Consider the following 15,000-nt stretch of genomic DNA (forward strand, 5'->3'; position numbering starts at 1 on the left):
GTACGGCCTGGAGAAGGAGAACCCCAGAGAGTACTGCATCGCTCGGGTATAAAACACACACACACACACACACACACACACACACACACACACACAAAACACACTCACTACACACACAAACCCTGCTCTGGAGTCTCAGACATAAATGATGACAGTCAGGTTTTACTGTTAGCTCCTAAAAACAAAAACACTTCCTTTTTTAAATTCGTGCAAATGCTGAAAGATGAACAAAATAAAGATCTACAGCGCCGCTGCATCTCTCTCTCTCTCTCTCTCTCTCTCTCTCTCTCTCTCTCTCTCTCTCTCTAGGTACTGTAGAGATGAACAAAAAATGCACCACTTTGGTGGAGCAGCATTGTGGGTAATTTCGTAAACCGAGCCAAAAAAACAAAACATGCCAGTAAAAGAAATGTATTACAAAAAAATAAAATAAATAAATTTGATGCCAAATAAAAATGTATGCTGTTGAATATTACATGATGATGATTATTATTATTATTATTATTATAATTAGTGGTAGTGCACCATTTATCGTAGACCCATGAATAATGAGGTGTCTATTATTATTATTATTATTATTATAATGATTAATATGCAGGTCATTCAGGATGAGATTTCTTTCTTCTAAATTAATGTTTTAAACTTTTACTATGAAGCGATGCAGAATTTCAAAATGTCCAGGATACGATTAAATGTCTTGAATATTTCTACACCTTACACTTTATTCAATAATAAACCTCATAAATATTCATCATATGCAAATTATGCACGTCTCATATCACGTCTCATATCTGCTAACGTTAGTGTTCATAGTTAACTCTTATGAGTGAAATAGATAGAAAAACTGTATCAGAGAAACATATAGAAAAAAATAATTTAGTCACGATTACATAAAAATAATAAACCCCCAATGGAAACGTGTGAGGTTTGCGTGCAGCGTGACCCGAACTCCAGTTTAAACCACAGAGGAGTCGCTGATTAAAAGCCTACCTCAGGGAAGCGTGTTCCTCGTATATTACACGTGAACACGTGAAGTCTGATCACTGATTCATTTTAAAAGCTCTCCTGCCTGCTTGATGTGCCTGTAGTAACCTAGCCAGGGTTTCCTCTCGCTTATTAAACTTCTCCCTGGATAAATCCTCCATACCTCAGCACCGGTGTGTGTGTGTGTGTGTGTGTGTGTGTGTGTGTGTGTGTGTGTGTGTGTGTGTGCGCTGGAATAAAGCCAGAGTGGAATGTTGAGAGCAGCTCTTGGCCTCTGATTAATTGCTGTCTGGCTCTGTGGCGGCGGCTCGGCGTGTGCGAGGAGAGAGATTGCGCTTGCATTTTCTTCTTCTCGCCGTAGCTAAAGATTTTTTCTTGTGGTTTGAGAAAGCTGTGGTGTCGCGTCTCCTCTGCTGTCCTCCTGTGATGGACATCATATCACAGACACCTCTGTAAGAGCCTCTCAAGAGAGTACTCTCATCCTCCTTTATACCTCACTTTCCTGCCCCTCTACACCCACCTCGCTCACTCACTCCTCCCCCTCCACACCCACCCACCTCACTCACTCCTCCCCCTCCACACCCACCCACCTCACTCACTCCTCCCCCTCCACACCCACCCACCTCACTCACTCCTCCCCCTCCACACCCACCCGCCTCACTCACTCCTCCCCCTCCACACCCACCCACCTCACTCACTCCTCCCCCTCCACACCCACCCACCTCGCTCACTCCTCCCCCTCCACACCCACCCACCTCGCTCACTCCTCCCCCTCCACACCCTCCCACCTCACTCACTCCTGACACCTCCACCCCCACCCACCTCACTCACTCTTCCCCCTCCACCCACCCACCTCGCTCACTCCTCCCCCTCCACACCCACCCACCTCACTCACTCCTCCCCCTCCACACCCACCCACCTCGCTCACTCCTCCCCCTCCCCACCCACCCACCTCGCTCACTCCTGATACCTCCACACCCACCCACCTCGCTCACTCTTCCCCCTCCACACCCACCCATCTCACTCACTCTTCCCCCTCCACACCCACCCATCTCACTCACTCCTCCCCCTCCACACTCACCCACCTCGCTCACTCCTGATACCTCCACACCCACCCACCTCACTCACTCCTCCCCCTCCACACCCACCCACCTCACTCACTCCTCCCCCTCCACACCCACCCACCTCACTCACTCCTCCCCCTCCACACCCACTCATCTCACTCACTCCTCCCCCTCCACACCCACCCACCTCACTCATTCCTGATACTTCCACACCCACCCATCTCACTCACTCCTCCCCCTCCACACCCACCCACCTCGCTCACTCCTCCCCCTCCACACCCACCCACCTCACTCACTCCTCCCCCTCCACACCCACCCACCTCACTCACTCCTCCCCCTCCACACCCACCCATCTCCCTCACTCCTCCCCCTCCACACCCACCCATCTCACTCTCTCCTCCCCCTCCACACCCACCCATCTCACTCACTCCTCCCCCTCCACACCCACCCATCTCACTCACTCCTCCCCCTCTACACCCACCCACCTCGCTCACTCCTGCAATCCACACGCACCCACCTCGCTCGTGCCTGCCCCTCCACACCCTTCTTGCTCGCTCCTTGATCATCCACGTTTGTTTAGAAAACTCGAGGATGGTTCATCAAATCTGCTCTTTTTTTCTCATTAGTCTAGTTAGACGACTTTGCCTACACGCTCGCCTGCGTACTTCAGATACACGAGTGATTAAAATCGACGTCCACACCCCTGTCTGGTGTTTCCATGTCGAACTCTGAGCTGTGAGTGACATTAAATACACAGACGAGCTGTTTAAACTTTCTGCAGTCGTCGTGATTGTGATCGTGCCACCATGATCTCTCACCTTCAGATTGTTTTGTTCTCCAGGAAACCCAGATACACAAAACTGAACTAATGGTAAGATTAATGGCTGCACCAGAGCTGAACACAACCTGTAAAAGATAATTATTGTAGTGTTACTGCTTGATAGTGAGCCAGAATAGGGCACAAGTATGACACAAGGTGCTACAGGTGATTTATTGCAGCACATGGAGGTGGAGCTTTAATATCTGAGATCACAGAGGAATCTGCTGCAGCACTGACATGTCTGTGAGTGCACCACAGTGATGATGGTGATGATGTTGATGGACGTGTTGTATTCCTCAGGTGGTCCACTCTGACGATAAACCTGTAAAAGAGACCATCCTGGAGGACTCGGAGTGCCCCTTACAGATCTTCAGAGACTGGACCAGCGATAAAGGTCTGACCCGCTGCCCTCGTCTCCCTGTAGAAGTGTTTGTACGCTGTTGTAGTATGTGTGTGTGTGTTAGCAGGTGATGAAGTGAGTTTGAAGGTATGAAGTGGATTGTGTTGATGTTGTTTACAGAGATGTTAGTGTTCCAGCTGAAGAAACGGCCTCCTGACTTCATGCCGAAGCAAGGACTCAAGCCGGGGGCCAGGATGGGGCCACTGCATGGAGCGCTGCCCCCTGAGAAACTGCCCTACCTGGTCGAGCTGAGTCCAGGTGCAACACACACGCGTGCTCTCACACACTTTCACAAATACACTTTCACATTTTTCTCTCTCATCACAACATATGTCCATCCTAAACCTCAACATTTCAGACGTGCTGGCTTTTTATTTTAATTTATTTATTCATTTATTAGTAATATTTTATAATTTTTTTGTGTTGCTGCTCAGTTATTTATTATATTTTTCAAAGTGTTTTATTTCATACATCTAGCGTTACCTGGATGTACTGATATATCAGAGATATTCAGGTCTCCAGATGTTTTTTTTTTTTCTTCCCCACATCTGCTTCTTGCACACTGACCCTCTTGCTGCTGCAGTTGCTGTATTTCACTAACACTGTGTGTAGATGTGTGTGTGTGTGTGTGGGTGATGGAGCGGTTAGCTGAGTGTGTGTGTGTTAATAATCATGCTAATGATCTTCTTTCTCCTGCTACATCTCTCTCTCTCTCTTTCTCTCTCTCTTTCTCTCTCTCTCTCTCTCTCTCTCTCTCTCTCTGATCTCTCTCTCTGGTCTCTCTCTCTCTCTCTCTCTCTCTCTGGTCTCTCTGGTCTCTCTCTCTCTCTCTCTCTCTCTCTCTCTCTCTCTCTGGCTCCTCTGTGCTTCTGGTTCCTGTGCATGTGTCGTCTCCTAGGGCGAGGGAATCACTATGCCTACTACGCTTATCGGCAACATGAAGGTAACCCCGCCTCTCCTCACCTGCTGCTCCGCCCCCTCACATCTCTCTCACTAACAGCTCCTCCCTCACCTGTTGCTTTCTAAAACACACACACGGTGTTGTAACAAGGTTCCTTCTGTCTTTTACATTTACTTTTATTTTAGTCTTTTACAGCTGCTAAACATCTGGAATATTTGTTGTTGAGGTTTTTTTTATTTTTTATTGGATTAAACTTTTTTATATATATACTTCTATAAGCAGATTAATGTTCATTAAATGGCTAGCTTTAGCTAAGATAGCTAGCTTTAGCTAAGATAGCTAGCCTTAGAATGCGACCTCCATGCTGCTAGAACATTGTGTGTGTGTGTGAGATCATCCTCACCTCAGCTCTGATTGGACCACAAATATGGAGTTTAGCTTATAATGACACTTTTGGATCAGCTGGATGGCTAGAAAAGTTATTGATGAACATGATATTGAAAATATGACGAGAAAATCGTTCTAATTGCTCTTATTATTGCTTATCATTTTAAATATGCAAATTTTATTGCGAGTTTACGATGCAGGTTTTTGTTCATTCCAGTGTTTTGCTTGATCCGAAACATGGTCTAATTAGCTAGCTAGTTGGTTAGTTATGAATTTGAACGAAATGAAAAGAGTGTATGATTGTGTAGAATGTTGTGTTTTTGCTCTCAATCAAACAAAACAAAACAAAAGTAGTTGTGAAGATTTACAATTAAACAGCTGAAGCGAAAAGTTTTGTTTTAAGGAAATCAGTCTCTGTCTGCCTGAAGGAACAGGAAGCTAGTTAGCATGCCATTAGCTACCTGGCTAGCTCATGTTAGTGATATCAGAAGGAGCAGGCGGACATTGGGAGTGTGTTCACACATTGTGTTGTCCTCTTGGTAAATGTGTAGAAGAGCTTCTTCTCCTGACCTGGAGGAGTGTGAAGTGTGTGTGTGTGTGTGTAGAAGTTTATTATGAGAGAGTTCGGGAGCAGATAAAGAGTTGGACAGAGGAGAGAGACTGTGTTGAAGTGGTGGTGTTGTGCTGTTTATGTACAGGCTTTTTTAATTTTCTATGTCTGGTGCATGTGATGTAAATATCTCATGGTGTAGACTGTGTGTTTCTTACTGTGTGTGTGTGTGTGTGTGTGTGTGTGTGTGTGTGTGTGTGTGTGTAGATGGTTCAGACTCCAGAGATAAGCCTAAACTGTACCGGTTACAGCACAGCGTGACTGAGGTCGGATCAGACAGGAGTGAAGATGGAAACATCCAGGTGAGCGGATCGAACCAACACTGTGTGTGAAAGAGAGAGAGGGAGAGAACGAGTGAGTGAAAGTGCGTGTGTGAGAAGAGAGAGAGAGAGAGGGAGAGAGTGTGTGTGTAGGGATGTGTGACTTGTTGGTGTTTTTACCTCTGGTCATGTTGTGGCTTTATAACGAGTGTTTGTGTGTGTGTGTGTGTGTGATTTCTCGGTGTTGCAGCTGTTTGGGCCGGGGATCCTGCCACACCACTGTGACCTGAGGCACACCGATGGTCTGGTCACCATCACACCCGTCACGCTGGACGCCGAGACCTTCCTAGATGGACAGAGGATCTCGGACACCACGGTGCTGCGCAGTGGAATGACCCTGCAGTTCGGTGCCGCTCATGTCTTCAAGTTCGTGGACCCGAGTTACGACCACGGCCTGGCCAAGAGAGACCCAGGGGGCATGGTGAAGGGCAGACACAAGTCAGGGTGAGTGACCTCATACAGCATAGTGAAGGGCAGACACAGGTCAGGGTGAGTGACCAGCTCTTACAGCATGGTGAAGGGCAGAGACAGGTCAGGGTGAGTGACCAGCTCTACAGCATGGTGAAGGGCAGACACAGGTCAGGGTGAGTGACCAGCTCTACAGCATGGTGAAGGGCAGAGACAGGTCAGGGTGAGTGACCAGCTCTTACAGCATGGTGAAGGGCAGAGACAGGTCAGGGTGAGTGACCAGCTCTACAGCATGGTGAAGGGCAGACACAGGTCAGGGTGAGTGACCAGCTCTACAGCATGGTGAAGGGCAGAGACAGGTCAGGGTGAGTGACCAGCTCTTACAGCATGGTGAAGGGCAGACACAGGTCAGGGTGAGTGACCAGCTCTTACAGCATGGTGAAGGGCAGACACAGGTCAGGGTGAGTGACCAGCTCTACAGCATGGTGAAGGGCAGACACAGGTCAGGGTGAGTGACCAGCTCTACAGCATGGTGAAGGGCAGACACAGGTCAGGGTGAGTGACCAGCTCTTACAGCATGGTGAAGGGCAGAGACAGGTCAGGGTGAGTGACCAGCTCTACAGCATGGTGAAGGGCAGACACAGGTCAGGGTGAGTGACCAGCTCTACAGCATGGTGAAGGGCAGAGACAGGTCAGGGTGAGTGACCAGCTCTACAGCATGGTGAAGGGCAGACACAGGTCAGGGTGAGTGACCAGCTCTTACAGCATGGTGAAGGGCAGAGACAGGTCAGGGTGAGTGACCAGCTCTACAGCATGGTGAAGGGCAGACACAGGTCAGGGTGAGTGACCAGCTCTACAGCATGGTGAAGGGCAGACACAGGTCAGGGTGAGTGACCAGCTCTACAGCATGGTGAAGGGCAGAGACAGGTCAGGGTGAGTGACCAGCTCTTACAGCATGGTGAAGGGCAGACACAGGTCAGGGTGAGTGACCAGCTCTTACAGCATGGTGAAGGGCAGACACAGGTCAGGGTGAGTGACCAGCTCTTACAGCATGGTGAAGGGCAGAGACAGGTCAGGGTGAGTGACCAGCTCTTACAGCATGGTGAAGGGCAGAGACAGGTCAGGGTGAGTGACCAGCTCTTACAGCATGGTGAAGGGCAGACACAGGTCAGGGTGAGTGACCAGCTCTACAGCATGGTGAAGGGCAGACACAGGTCAGGGTGAGTGACCAGCTCTACAGCATGGTGAAGGGCAGACACAGGTCAGGGTGAGTGACCACATACAGCAAGGTGAAGGGCAGACACAGGTCAGGGTGAGTGACCAGCTCTACAGCATGGTGAAGGGCAGACACAGGTCAGGGTGAGTGACCACATACAGCATGGTGAAGGGCAGACACAGGTTTACAACCAGGACAAGGTCAGGAAGCTGGACGATGACACGTCAGCCACGTTACATGTTATACCGATTTATGGTTATGATTAATGTTGAGGAAAATCTGTGAGACAAGACCCAGTTCATCTCTCTCTCTCTCTCTCTCTCTCTCTCTTTCACACTCTCACACACACTCTCTCTCTCTCTCTCTCTCACTTTCACACTCTCATACACTCTCATACACTCACTCTCTCTCTCAATAAATATATATAATTATATATAAAATCTCTGCAATGCAGTTTGTTTATTTTTGAGTAAACTCCTCAGTGCACACCTTTTGACTCAATTAAATCAATACATTACCAACCACTCTGAAATCAGAGATGAACTCTGTAATCCAATCCATGTCCAACACACTCACTGTTACAATCACAGACTGCAGAGAGAGAGAGAGAGAGAGAGAGAGCAGGAACATGAGAGAAGGAACTGACAGAGAGAGCATGAGAGTGAGAGAGAGAGTGAGAGAACATAAGAGGGGGAGAGAGAGAGAGAGAGAGAAAGGAAACGAGAGAGTGAGAATGAGAGAGAGAGAGAAAGGAAACGAGAGAGTGAGAATGAGAGAGAGAGAGAAAGGAAACGAGAGAGTGAGAATGAGAGAGAGAGGAGAGAGAGAGAACATAAGAGAGGGAGAGAGGAAACATGAGAGAAAGAAAGAATGAGAGAGAGAGGAGAGAGAGAGAATGTAAGGGAGGGAGAGCGAGGGGGAGAATGAGAGGAAACATGAGAGAAAGAAAGAACGAGAGAGAAAGAAAAGAGTAGGTGTGAAACATTTGTTAGAGAAACACATGTGATGTGCCTTTAATAGACTTGCAGTTGTGTGTGTGTGTTTGTGTTTGTGTGTGTGTGTGTGTGTGTTTGTGTGTGTATCTGTGAGGACGTGTGTTGTGAGTGTGATGAAGGCTGTAGTGATGACAGACCCTCTCCACCACATGAAATGTAAATGGATAAAAGCCGTGGTGTGAGAGGAATAAAACCCTCAGGATGGAGACTGTGATTGTTTTCCTGTGACTGACGGCCTGGGGATTTATTGGATTTCTTTACTTCTCATTTCTTTAGACTTATTTTTAGTGCAGCACTTCATGATTTATTTATTTATCTTTTTAAAAGTTGGTTCCTCTGTCTCGGTTCCTGCCGTTTCCATAGCGATTTACAAAAGTCCAAAATTCAAAGATATTTTTAATTTTTATTTATTTATTTATTTATTTATATATCTATCTATCTATCTATCATTCTTATTTTTTGGTGTGCTTTTCCTCAACCCTGAGTACATCACCCCGCCCACACAGAGTAAATACCTCTGTCATTGTCGTGTGTGTGTGTGTGTGTGTGTGTGTGTGTGTGTATAGGGGGCATGTGTTTGACGTTGCCTGTTTGTGCCGGTGTGCAGTGTTTGCTTTGCCATCAGTGGTGTGTGTATCGCTGGAGACTCTACTGCCATGGCAACCAGCACTGTACACACTGTGTGTGTGTGTGTGTGTGTGTGAGGGACAGAAGGATGAGACGGGACGTGACGTGGTGGGACACACACAGTGAGAGAGAGAGGAAAACGAGGACATTATGAGAGGCTTGAGGCAGAGGGAAAGTCTATAATCTGCTCAGGGCGGGTGTGGCTGTGTGTGTCACTGCAGCGTGTTTGCTGGAGGCAGGACACACACAGATACACACACACACACACACACACACACACACACACAGAGAGAGAGAGAGAGTTGAGCGTAGTTATGTATAAAGTCCTGGATGAACCGGTCGCAGTGTATGCAGGCTCACAGCAGAGCAGCGCAGCACCGGTGAGTGCAAACCAGCTTGAGGTTCATATTTACAGGAAAAAAAATCAGACAAGTTTCTGATTTTAGCTTACTGATTTTACCGTGTGTGTGTGTGTGGGGATCAGGTTTTAGTTTCTACATCACGACTTGTGCATTTCGTGTCGCACATTTCTGGAAAAGTGAGGAATTTTAGCCGATATTCTGGGAAATTCTTTCAGGAGAAGTTCAAGCTGACGATGTCGTGATACTCGATCAGTATCGGTCTGAGAGCAGCAAGAAAAAAAAAGAAGAAAGGTGGATCAGATATCTTAGAAACAAAAGAAGGAATTCCATCCAGTCCTGTAATAAGTGATTTTATTTATTTTTTGTCCTTTTTTATTAATTTTTGTTGCTGTAGAATGCTTCGGTTTGAGAATCTTTTAAATGTTTCAGTATTTATTTATTTATTTATTTATAAAGGCTGGTGGTGATGATTTCGGTATCAGAAACTAAAATGTTTCTTATATATATATATATATATATATCTATATATATATATATATATATATATATATATATTAATATATATGATATAAAATATAAAACTGGATTAAATCATTGTTTTCTATATTTACATAAGAAAAAAAAATAGAAAAGTAAAAACATTGTGAACGCTTGGATTTATTTATTTATGTATTTATATTTTTATACAGACTGAAACATTGATTTTTTTTCTTAATTCAATAACATTTTAAATATTTATTTTTAGTTAAAAATTCAGTAATTAATAAGTTACTTAATTCAGTAACTTTACATTATTTATTTATATAATGCACTGCCCTTTTTAAAAAACAAAACAAAACATTTTGTTATTTAATTAATTCTTGTAAATAATATAATAATAATGCAGATGCACATAAAAAGACTTTGAAAACAGTTTAAAAATCTTCCGTAGCGTAAACGTCTTTAACCCGAGTGTGACTGCGGGTGTGTAGGTGTGTGAGGATGAGTGTGTTATTGTTATATTCAACACACACACTGTATTGTCACAATATGACCCTTTAACCCTGAGAGACGTCACCTTTAGCCTCATACACTCAGATCTTCAGACTGACTGCAGAAGCTCTGGACTCCAGAAGAGCTTTTATTGGAGAAGGATTACACAAGAGGGCGTCTGACCGACACGTAAATCGACCAATCACGGCTGGTTTTGTTGAGAGTCACGTTTACGCCGAGTTCACACTGCACGATTTTAGCCCTGATTTTCAGTCGCCGGCTAGTTTTGCGAAATCGCCGACAAATGGCCGTAATTGAAGGCAAATGTGAGCCGGTGAACGCGAGTAACAATCGCGCAGTGCAAATTACCAAAGACCGAGTCGCTGATGACTCGTGAAATATCTGCCATGCTAAATATCTGGACCTGTCGGTGATTTTAAATCATGCAGTGTGAAAGGAGTTCTGACTGAAACATACCTCAGTGATGACCTACAGCCAATGAGAGAGCGAGATACAGAGCAGTGGTCAGTTCGGGGAGGAGTTATAGACCACAATATCATCAAGCACGGCTTTGGTTAAAGCACATTATAGTTTTTATATCAGAAAAAAATATCTTGAATATCATTCTTTCAGAATAAATAAACTTATTACTTCAAACACAAATAAAGCAGTGTGAACACAGCAGAGACCGAATGTTACCCCAGATAGCCGTGCAGTGTGAACACAGCAGAGACCGAATGTTACCCCAGATAGCCGTGATCTGACCGCTCTGAAAATCCTGCAGTATGAACTCGGCATTAGAGTCAAGTCTCTCTGTGTTCAACTGTAGATTTCAGAAAGTCGTGTAAATGGATGAGTCTGTATCATGAACTTTAATGTCATTCGTAGAATCCAGCGTGTAGCTGATCCTCATAAGCGCTCATGGTTACAGTCGTAAACACGACGCCATCTTCCTTCCGTGAGGGAAGGAGAGCATCACAGAGGGTTTGTTTCCAGATGCGAGGTTAAAAACACACGCTTCTCCCGGAAATCCTGCAGAATCCAACCAATCAGACGCTGACTATTTTGCACATCAGACGCTCAGCCTACGGTTCGTTGCCGTGACGTCCGAGGTCGAGACTGCGTCACCTTTAACCTCTATGTATCAGGAAGACGATTCGTTACGTACGTTTATCATATTCTTTCCGTTTACATTTCTGGCTTTATGTGAACGCCCTCTAGTCTTTTTAGCCATTTAGGGGTTCAGATATAAACTGGGACAGTAATTACAGCATGGACATATGGTGTGAATGAAGGAATGACATCGGAATTTAAACTGTGGAACAGTCTCCTGCAGCGCTTTGTCATTGAAGTAAACAAACAAAAAATTACTGTTTTATCAAGAAGAAAGATCTAGAAAGATTAGCTCTAGTGTATTTCATTTCACATCATCCATCTCGGCTTTAGACCTGAGTGAGCTTCTGCTTATTGGGGGGGGGTGTTTTATGAATTATTACAAATAAGTTACACAGATTTATTATAAGTAAATAAAATAAATCATATGAAAGTTAATTATTATAATTTATTATTTAGTATAAGTATTTTTTTTAATTACATATGTAATGTTTAATATATAATAATTGTCTGTGTGTGTGTTATTTATTTAGGGTGTACTTTGATTTATTATTATTATTATTATTATTATTATTATTATTATTATTATTATTATTATTATTATCATTAGATCAGGGGAATGAAGCGGTCTGAAATAAGAATATTATTTATCGTGATTATTTCTGAGTCAAAATATAGTCCAGCAAAAGTATTTCTTTACTGTGTGTGTGTGTGTGTGTGTGTGTGTGTACACACACATACAGTTATTATATATTAAATACTATATACACAGCTAGAAGAAATGCAATTCAATAATCTTTGAGAAAAACACACACACACTGTTGTGGTCACTTTCTCCATTTGTGCGACTTCATCCAGACGTCCTTCATCATCCTCGTCTCTCCTCGCCTGTACTGGTTTTGTGTCTGTGTCTAAACAAGCGGGAGAGGGAGAGAAATAAGCAAACTGTGTGTGTGTGTGTGCGCATTATTAAATGACGTTTATCACAGTTGTGTTGAAAGTTCTTTCAGTTTTGTCTCATTCTGTGATCTCTTTCCTGTATTTCTGTAGGAGTGTCCCAGAGACAACCTTTGACCTGCACGGGGATCTTCACACCGGCGTATCACTCGCAACCAGCAAGGTGTGTGTGTGTGTGGGGACTTGTGGGTTATTTGGTGTGTGTGGGGACTTGTGGGTTATTTGGTGTGTGTGGGGACTTGTGGGTTATTTGGTGTGTGTGGGGACTTGTGGGTTATTTGGTGTGTGTGGGGACTTGTGGGTTATTTGGTGTATCTACCTGTGTGTGTGTGTGTGTCCTGTTATGATGGTTTCATGTAATTAATACTGTGTGTGTGTGGACTTGTGGGTTATTTGGTGTATCTACCTGTGTGTGTGTGTGTGTGTCCTGTTATGATGGTTTCATGTAATTAATACTGTGTGTGTGTGTGGACTTGTGGGTTATTTGGTGTATCTACCTGTGTGTGTGTGTGTCCTGTTATGATGGTTTCATGTAATTAATACTGTGTGTGTGTGTGTGTGGACTTGTGGGTTATTCGGTGTATCTACCTGTGTGTGTGTGTGTCCTGTTATGATGGTTTCATGTAATTAATACTGTGTGTGTGTGGACTTGTGGGTTATTTGGTGTATCTACCTGTGTGTGTGTGTGTGTCCTGTTATGATGGTTTCATGTAATTAATACTGTGTGTGTGTGTGTGTGTGGACTTGTGGGTTATTTGGTGTGTGTGTGGACTTGTGGGTTATTTGGTGTATCTACCTGTGTGTGTGTGTGTGTCCTGTTATGATGGTTTCATGTAATTAATACTGTGTGTGTGTGTGTGTGTGTGTGTGGACTTGTGGGTTATTTGGTGTGTGTGGACTTGTGGGTTATTTGGTGTATCTACCTGTGTGTGTGTGTGTCCTGTTATAATGGTTTCATGTAATTAATACTGTGTGTGTGTGTGTGTGTGTGTGTGTGTGTGTGTGTGTGTGTGTGTGTGTGGACTTGTGGGTTATTTGGTGTGTGTGTGGACTTGTGGGTTATTCGGTGTATCTACCTGTGTGTGTGTGTGTCCTGTTATGATGGTTTCATGTAACTAATACTGTGTGTGTGTGTGTGTGTGTGTGTGTGTGGACTTGTGGGTTATTTGGTGTATCTACCTGTGTGTGTGTCCTGTTATGATGGTTTCATGTAATTAATACTGTGTGTGTGTGTGTGTGTGTGTGTGTGGACTTGTGGGTTATTTGGTGTGTGTGTGGACTTGTGGGTTATTCGGTGTATCTACCTGTGTGTGTGTGTTATGATGGTTTCATGTAACTAATACTGTGTGTGTGTGTGTGTGTGTGGACTTGTGGGTTATTCGGTGTATCTACCTGTGTGTGTGTGTGTGTGTGTGTGGACTTGTGGGTTATTCGGTGTATCTACCTGTGTGTGTGTGTGTGTGTGTGTGGACTTGTGGGTTATTCGGTGTATCTACCTGTGTGTGTGTGTGTCCTGTTATGATGGTTTCATGTAATTAATACTGTGTGTGTGTGTGTGGGGACTTGTGGGTTATTTGGTGTGTGTGTGGACTTGTGGGTTATTTGGTGTGTGTGTGGACTTGTGGGTTATTTGGTGTATCTACCTGTGTGTGTGTGTCCTGTTATGATGGTTTCATGTAATTAATACTGTGTGTGTGTGGACTTGTGGGTTATTTGGTGTGTGTGTGGACTTGTGGGTTATTCGGTGTATCTACCTGTGTGTGTGTGTGTGTGTGTGGACTTGTGGGTTATTCGGTGTATCTACCTGTGTGTGTGTGTGTCCTGTTATGATGGTTTCATGTAATTAATACTGTGTGTGTGGGGACTTGTGGGTTATTTGGTGTGTGTGGGGACTTGTGGGTTATTTGGTGTGTGTGGGGACTTGTGGGTTATTTGGTGTATCTACCTGTGTGTGTGTGTGGACTTGTGGGTTATTTGGTGTGTGTGTGGACTTGTGGGTTATTTGGTGTATCTACCTGTGTGTGTGTGTGTGTCCTGTTATGATGGTTTCATGTAATTAATACTGTGTGTGTGTGTGTGTGTGTGTGTGTGTGTGGACTTGTGGGTTATTTGGTGTGTGTGTGGACTTGTGGGTTATTTGGTGTATCTACCTGTGTGTGTGTGTGTCCTGTTATGATGGTTTCATGTAATTAATACTGTGTGTGTGTGTGTGTGTGTGGACTTGTGGGTTATTTGGTGTGTGTGTGGACTTGTGGGTTATTCGGTGTATCTACCTGTGTGTGTGTGTGTGTCCTGTTATGATGGTTTCATGTAACTAATACTGTGTGTGTGTGTGTGTGTGTGTGTGTGTGTGGACTTGTGGGTTATTTGGTGTATCTACCTGTGTGTGTGTCCTGTTATGATGGTTTCATGTAATTAATACTGTGTGTGTGTGTGTGTGTGTGTGTGTGTGGACTTGTGGGTTATTTGGTGTGTGTGTGGACTTGTGGGTTATTCGGTGTATCTACCTGTGTGTGTGTGTTATGATGGTTTCATGTAACTAATACTGTGTGTGTGTGTGTGTGGACTTGTGGGTTATTCGGTGTATCTACCTGTGTGTGTGTGTGTGTGTGTGTGTGGACTTGTGGGTTATTCGGTGTATCTACCTGTGTGTGTGTGTGTGTGTGTGGACTTGTGGGTTATTCGGTGTATCTACCTGTGTGTGTGTGTGTCCTGTTATGATGGTTTCATGTAATTAATACTGTGTGTGTGTGTGTGGACTTGTGGGTTATTTGGTGTGTGTGTGGACTTGTGGGTTATTTGGTGTGTGTGGGGACTTGTGGGTTATTTGGTGTGTGTGTGGACTTGTGGGTTATTTGGTGTAT

The 15,000-nt window shown here is 44.5% G+C and overlaps 1 protein-coding gene across 18 annotated transcripts in view; it reads left to right on the plus strand.

Moving 5' to 3' along the window:
* afdna (afadin, adherens junction formation factor a) overlaps positions 1 to 15,000 on the plus strand; it is a 114,293-nt gene that overhangs the window by 45,442 nt on the left and 53,851 nt on the right. For 13 of the 18 annotated variants that reach the window (XM_058379025.1, XM_058379014.1, XM_058379023.1 and 10 more), the window contains exons 6-12: positions 1 to 46; positions 3,169 to 3,262; positions 3,389 to 3,526; positions 4,167 to 4,211; positions 5,374 to 5,468; positions 5,677 to 5,930; positions 12,230 to 12,299. The exon at positions 1 to 46 is cut by the window's left edge and continues 112 nt beyond it. In XM_058379025.1, the coding sequence (XP_058235008.1) occupies positions 1 to 46; positions 3,169 to 3,262; positions 3,389 to 3,526; positions 4,167 to 4,211; positions 5,374 to 5,468; positions 5,677 to 5,930; positions 12,230 to 12,299 (742 nt within the window). The remainder of the gene's footprint in view (positions 47 to 3,168; positions 3,263 to 3,388; positions 3,527 to 4,166; positions 4,212 to 5,373; positions 5,469 to 5,676; positions 5,931 to 12,229; positions 12,300 to 15,000) is intronic. The other 5 variants (XM_058379019.1, XM_058379031.1, XM_058379020.1 and 2 more) reach the window with 1 other exon arrangement.

The sequence above is a fragment of the Hemibagrus wyckioides genome, linkage group LG25 (assembly GCF_019097595.1).
Source record: "Hemibagrus wyckioides isolate EC202008001 linkage group LG25, SWU_Hwy_1.0, whole genome shotgun sequence".
NCBI classification, from domain to species: domain Eukaryota; kingdom Metazoa; phylum Chordata; class Actinopteri; order Siluriformes; family Bagridae; genus Hemibagrus; species Hemibagrus wyckioides.